This window comes from Citrus sinensis, chromosome 1 (genome assembly GCF_022201045.2).
Source record: "Citrus sinensis cultivar Valencia sweet orange chromosome 1, DVS_A1.0, whole genome shotgun sequence".
In the NCBI taxonomy this organism is placed as follows: domain Eukaryota; kingdom Viridiplantae; phylum Streptophyta; class Magnoliopsida; order Sapindales; family Rutaceae; genus Citrus; species Citrus sinensis.
The window spans coordinates 12513937-12521098 of NC_068556.1; the positions used below are offsets into that span (position 1 = coordinate 12513937).

The window sequence follows — 7162 nt, forward strand, 5'->3', positions numbered from 1 at the left end:
CATCCTTACTTTTAGCTTTTGAAATAGATTCTTCATCTCCTGGCTTCATACTTAATTATCAACATCATCAGCATCACTCTATGAATTCGGCATCTAAGCTTGAAAACCAATACTCTTTTCTTTCATTTTCTTCAAATGAATCATAATTCTGAAGTTTAATAATCATTTAATTTCTAGTCATGCTGTTGATATCACAATATTCTTCAATAGCTGCAACTTTAATCAGAAACTATCTGGCAAATATCTCAAAGTTTTTCTATCTAATTTTTCTTTAGAATTTCTTTTACCAAGTGAATATATAGTATTAACAATGTTCAAAAGTTATAGTATTAAAATCAACAATTTCTTCATGTTCATACATCTTAAGATTTGCAAACTTAACTGCAAGTTTTTGAAGCTAGAACATTTTACCAAATTATCTCCTTCATGAGTGTCTCAATGAATGTCCCAAGCATCCTCGATAGTCATACATTTAGAGATTAATTCATGTTGATTGATGTCAACTCCATTGACAATAGCATTGAGCGCTTTTGAATTAAAGCTAGATGTATGAGTATTTCAACAAGATTAAGAATTATGTTTATGTTCCCATCTTAATCAGATTTTGTGGGTTGAGAATAACCTTCTCTAACACAATCCATCACTCTTATGTAATGGTCTCAACATAAACAATCATCCTTTGCTTCAAATAAGAGTAATTAGTGTGATCAAGCAATAGCGAACGAGTAGCAGATCCTCATTGTCTCTACAAATCAATGCCTACAAAAACATGTCAAGATCCGAAAATCTCACTAAAAGAAAAAATTGTTAATGACACTAGTCGAATACCACTTATTAAGAATTTAGATATATTTTGACAAGTGTAGGCAAATTAAAAATCCTAGAAAAATTATTATCCTATTTAATTAATTCTAAAATACTGTTCACAATTTCTGTTCATATGATACTATATACCAATCACTGTTCATCGTCATTATTTATAACATTGCTTATGTTACTGTTCATTTTCCCTAAATCTATCAAATATGATAGAAACAATAAATTGTAGAAAATAAAGCACATAGAGGATTTTTACGTGATTTGGATCACAATCCTACATCCACGAGGCTATGCTTAGATATTAAATAATCATTGAGTATTGAAAAGACTACAGCTTATTGAAATCTTAAATAATTTCAGACTCCCTCTTACTCTGGCCGCCACTTTATTGAATTTAACTCAATCGATCTTTCTTAATGAGCACCGCTTGTTTTCAATTATATTTGCTTCTTCCTTGAGAACCTTACAACAAAACAAATGGCCCCTTCATCCCAGAGAAACCAAATAATTATTAAAGAATTTCTAATGAAAGACCAGTTAATAAAAATCATAGAGATAATAAAAAACATATACAACCAATGGTGACTTCTACATGCTTTTATGTTGGCTGCAATATGTCTTCTTCAGTCTTCAATATGTGAAATACTTCCCTTCATAAATCCCTAATAAAGGAATACTAGGATATACATCCTTAAGAGTCTAGTATTTCATAAATACTTGATATATGAATGTAGTAATCACCTTTATTTGGAACTCTTTGATATCTAATTCTCATGGGCCCGCTAATTTGCTCATTAATGCCTCCAAAAATTTAATCCAATATTCCACATAATCTAATATAATTAATACCCTAAATTAGAAAAATCCTTAATTTTCTGTGTGTCAGAAAATTATTTGCTAGCGTAGGCGATAAAGTAGTCTTTTCCACCCATGAGTCATCACTTGCGTCTGTCTGCAATATGCGCTTTCCATCAGTAATCAACTTTAAAGGAGACGGATTTTGCGCAATCTGCTTGAGAGTAGTGACAGCATTTGTGTGGTCAGCATTCCATTCTGGGGGCTTCTTTTTTAATAAAGCTGAGAGGTGGCGAGTGTAGCGGTCCACATGTGGGATGAAGTCTCTGATATAATTGATGATGCCGAGAAACTGTTGAACTTGCCTTTTGGAGAGTTGCTAATCTAGAAAGTGAAGCAACTCTTGGGCAATGTGTTTTCTTGGCTGATAATGGCCATCTTTTATGATTATACCAAGGAATTCAATATCGTCGGTAGCAATGGTGCTTTTCTTGGCCGATAACATAATTCCATGACTTTGGACAATATCATAGAATTGGGTTAAAAGCTGACGATGTTCATCATGGGATCCTGAAAAAAGTAAAATATCATCAATGTAAATTAATGCATGATGCAGAATAGGCTGAAAGATGTTGACCATGGATTTTTGGAAAATGGATGGGGCAGTTTTGAGGCCAAAGGGTAGGACGGTCCATTGGAAATGGGCATTTGGGATACAAAAAGCAGTTTTGTAACGCTCAGAGGGTTCAATGCCTAATTGCCAGAAACTTGATTTTAAATCAAATTTTGAAAAGATCTGGGCATTTTTGAGAAAAGTAAACATGCTTTGTCGACGGGGCAAGGGAAACTTGTCATCTTGTAAAAACATGTTTAATGGCTGGTAATCAATAACTAGGCGTTTCTTGCCTCTGACAATTTCAGAATGCTTTTCAACATAAAAGGCTTGGCAAGCCCATTGAGAATGTCTGGGCTCGATTAAACCTTGGGCTAACAATTGGGAACATTCCTGTTGGGCTAGGAGTAAATCAGAAGGACTCATTCCTGGGTGAGTAGCTTTGGTTGGATTAATGTCTTCATTGAGTTTGAAAGATAACTTAATGAAGAAAGACTTATTTTTCCACAATGGGTTTGGATGGGTGAACTCAGAATGGGACTCTGGACAGAAACTCAAAAGTTTGGTGGAAATATCCTGGTAGGACTGGGGGGTTTCAGACAGATTGTAGAGTTTCAGAATGTCTATGAAAGGTTTGAACGTGGACTTGACTCGAATTCCAGTGGGTAGGATTTGAAGGTGTTTGATCTGGTGAAGGATGTCAAAGCCTAATAAGATATCCTTATAAGGAAGGGTTGAACCAATAACCTTGGTCCAAATGACACACTTGGGGAAAATTTGAATACCAATGGGGTTTTTGGTAATTAGAGAAGTGGTGAATAATTTATCATTGACAGCTTTGAAATGTTCTTCATATTCTGTCCAGTATTCTGGTGGAAGAATATGTGGGTTTAACATGCTTCGTTGGGCACCAGTGTCTATGAGACCAATTGCTGGAACGGGCCTTTGGAACTTTGAGGGCAAGATTTGGAGCTTGATGGATGGTATAGGAATAGAAGTGTCAAGGGACAGTAATTGTTGGTGGAAAATAACTTGGGACTGATCACTGTCTGAATCATCAGAGGAGTTCTACAGTGCGAACACTGTTTCATCATTGGGTTCATCTTGTTCAAAGAAATAGAATTCTAGTTCATCTTTTTCTGGAGAGTAATCTGTAGTGGCTTGGAGATGCTTAACTAACCAAATAGATTTTTCTCGCTTGTTGGGACAATCTTTGGCATAATGGCCTTTCTTTTTGCAGATGAAACATCTGCTTGATTTTCTCCGTTTAAAGTCTCTGGAAGAAGATGACTTCTTTCGGAAGAATCTGTAAGGCTTTCTGGATCTGCGAGGTCTGGATGAAAATTCTGGATTTCTGAATTTCTTAAAATGCCTTTTCTTTTTAGGACTGCAATCACAATCCTTCTTCTGCTTGCATTTGATCTGCAAGTAAGGCTTTTAGCAAGCACTCCAGAATGGTTCTTTATCTTTCAATAGTTCTTTGAAAAACTGTTTCTCCTTGCAAAGTTTGTCAAGACAGGTTTTGGCAAGCTGAAAGATTTTACCGAGAGAGATGTTGTCAAGAACAAGATTGGATGCGGTGAGTTGTCTTTGTATGTCTGGTTGAAGTTCGTCTGGTAGGGAGGCCAGAAAGACATGCTTTAATGTTGGCTCATTGAATCCATTAAGCTTATAAAATAGCAAAGACATTCGCTTGTAATGGAAATCAAGATCCTTAGCATTAAGGGAACAGGGTTTCATGTTGAGATAGTCTCGTCGTGCAGCTTTAAAGACTGCAGAGGGGTCTCCAAGGAATTGATCATGGAGAACAGCAAGAGCACTTGAGACTTCTGGTAGATCAAAAAACTGTAATTGGCGGTAACGACCTAAGGAATCAAACCAATCTCTTAGAGCACCCATAAAACGAGTAGCAAACTCTCTAAGAACTGATTGAGTTGTGGGGCCTGGCCTTAACATTTGAAGGTCAATCCAGGCAGACATTTTATTAAGACGATCACGCCATTTGTGAGATAGAAGATCATCAAATGTGAACCATGGACCATTCGACGATTTTTGATTGGGTGGACTGGTTTGGGCTTGAGCTGGAGGAGGTTGATTGGTTGTAGAAGATTCAGGCATCTCTTCTTCAACTTCTGAGGGAATATCGACGTACGGTTCTGTATGGGAGGTTTGGCCTGGGGTAGGTTGATCATGTTGAGCCATCTAGATTCTAGTGATATCAACATAGGACTTTTCAGAATCACTAGTGGATACTGAAGATTCTGTGTCAGTCTCAGTATGGCTATCAGAAACAGCTAGATTTGAATCAGAAGTTTGGTCATCTGTAGTAGGAGAGTGGTCGACTGCATGGGCACTAAACTGGTGCATTGGTTGTTTATCTTTGGATTGAGAAGGTGGTTGGGATTCAGTTGGTAGAGGAGGTACTGGTGGCGATGCCTGAGTATGACCAGGAGAGTGTTGGCCAGGGATGGTAATAGATGACTGATGAAATGTAATGGGTCGTGGTTGTGGTTTAGGTTTTGGTTTAGGTTTAGGTGGTGGTGGTAAGGGATTGTCTCTAAAAAGAGTGTGGGTCATGCAAAATAACTTGGAAGGATCATACTGTCTGATGGGTGAAAGCATAGAGGCAAAGGGATGATAAGTTGGACTTATGGAAGGGATAGGAGGTGAGGTGGTAAAAAGGGTAGGTCTTTGTTTTTTAGATTCAATCTGAGCAAGCTCAGCTCGTAAGCGACTGATTTCCCTTTCCTTTTGGTCAAATTCTGGGCCATAATAGCGCTGGGCAAGCATAGCTCGTAGCTCAGAATCGAGTTGGGTAATTCGAGACTGGAGATTGTGGTGGATCTGCTGCATCTGTGCAGAGATGGAGTCAACTTTTGTCTCAAGTTGTTCAGTTCGTAAACTGATGTGCTCAACTTTGGAGTTGATATTTAACAAAGTATCATTCTGTGCTCTGGCATTTTGGGTTTGCCAGTTGAGAACTGATTCAAAAGGTTTAGGAGGTTCTAGGTGGCCAGATGAGGTAATTGGTGAGGGGACAAAGGGTTTGGACACGACATTTCGTTGGGAGTCTGTGTGAGTGTCTAAAGGAGGAAAAGAGGAAGAATAGTCTGAAGAAGTGGATGAAAACATCATACAAGTGAGTGGTGGTGTTGGAAGTGGGATTGGTGATGGAGTCTCAGATTTGCAATGCTTTGCAATCCATTTGAGTTCCCTTTTGTAAAAGGGTAATAGAGCTGGTGGAGGTGGAGGATCTTGTGGCGGTTTAGGATCATAGTGGTGGCAGGAAACTGGAGGTTTTTTCTTTTTGGATTTCTTTTTCCTTGTGGTGGCATAATCGTCGTCCTCGTCCCAATCATCCCAGCAGGGACAATTTGGGTCACACATACCTAAGCCATGGGCATCCCATAGGAAATGGCCATTTTGCTTGGCTGGATAAACAGGGTAGCCTTTAGAATTGAACCCTGTAATGGGCAGATCTTCTTGGGCTGTATGAACAGTTGTGATCATTGAAGAATAGGTAAAGGAGAGCCGAGGAGGCTCTTGTGGAGCACTGGGAGATGGTTTAAAAGTCATTCGGACTGTTCCATCTTGGCGTCTTTCAAACATGCTTTCAGAGGTCTGAATTGGAGCTGTATTGTTATCGAACTGTTCATAGTTGGAGATCCATTCAAGAGGCATAAGCTTGATGAGCTCATGACGGGGAATTTGTCTTGGGATTTGGATTATGGTTGGAATCTGGTCAGATTCGGCTAATACCATGAGGGTATCCGAATGATGTTCTGGAGTGGGGAGATCTAAGGCATGATTTTGAAGCCTATAGACCAATTGGTGATGTAAGGTGGCAATTTTGGCAGAAGAAATTTGTTCAGCACCTTGGATCTGAACTTGGACTTTCAGGGTTATGGGCAAATTGGGGTCTTGAAGAGAAAGGTTAAAGTTTGGATAAAAGGTGAGCAAAACACTGCCTGTATGGAGGGTGGTGAGAACAGTGCCAATAACAGCATCTTGGTACTGTTTAAACCGGGTATCAAGCATAGCAAGGCGAGCTGTAACCGGTAAACCTTTTCTTCCATGAAGAGTAAGGATTAATCTGATGCCTCCAAGATGAAGATGAGTATAACCTTCTTGTTTCCAGTTGGAGAGCAACTCGGAGGGAATCTCCAGAGTGACATATTGCTCAGCAGAGGTGGCTTGAAGAGCACACTGATCCAGGCGGGAAGACTGGATATATTCTTTAGGGTGAGGGTGTCTAGTAGAGATGAGGGTGCGGATACTGCGGGTAAAGGAGCTAGGGCGTTTGTACAACTGATAAGGGCTAATAAGAGGGTAGGAGGACTCACTGATTTGGGCTAATTCAGGGATATAGGAATATTCTACAAGGTTTTCAATCTTATTGGTGGTATGAGAAGTGGAAGATCTAGGCAAAGAAAGAGTAGAAGAAAGAGTAACAGGAGGTGAAGATGAAGTGGAAGCCATAAAGGAGAAGTTCTCTCTGCGCCTGAAGTTCTAGAGAGTAAAATAGAAAAAGCCTTAAATTATACCATTTTGGTCAGGAAAACGTGGATAAAACATGAAAGTTACCGAAAAGAACTCAAATGGATTGCAAAGCATTGCAAATCTGAGACTCCATCACCAATCCCACTTCCAACACCACCACTCACTTGTATGATGTTTTCATCCACTTCTTCAGACTATTCTTTCTCTTTTCCTCCTTTAGACACTCACACAGATTCCCAACGAAATGTTGTGTCCAAACCCTTTGTCCCTTCACCAATTACCTCATCTGGCCACCTAGAACCTCCCAAACCTTTTGAATCAGTCCTCAACTGGCAAACTAAAAATGCCAAAGCACAGAATGATACTGAATATCAACTCCAAAGTTGAGAACATCAGTTTACGAACTGAACAACTTGAGACAAAAGTTGACTCCAT

The 7162-nt window shown here is 39.2% G+C and overlaps 1 protein-coding gene across 1 annotated transcript; it reads right to left on the reverse strand.

Annotated features, from left to right (window-relative positions):
• Positions 1-4429: 4429 nt before the first annotated feature.
• Positions 4430-5737, reverse strand: LOC127903123 (uncharacterized). The gene is made up of 2 exons (XM_052443794.1): positions 5210-5737; positions 4430-5080 (listed from the first exon to the last, which is right to left on the reverse strand). The coding sequence occupies exons 1-2, from the start codon at positions 5735-5737 to the stop codon at positions 4430-4432; spliced, it is 1179 nt and encodes a 392-aa protein (XP_052299754.1).
• Positions 5738-7162: the final 1425 nt, after the last annotated feature.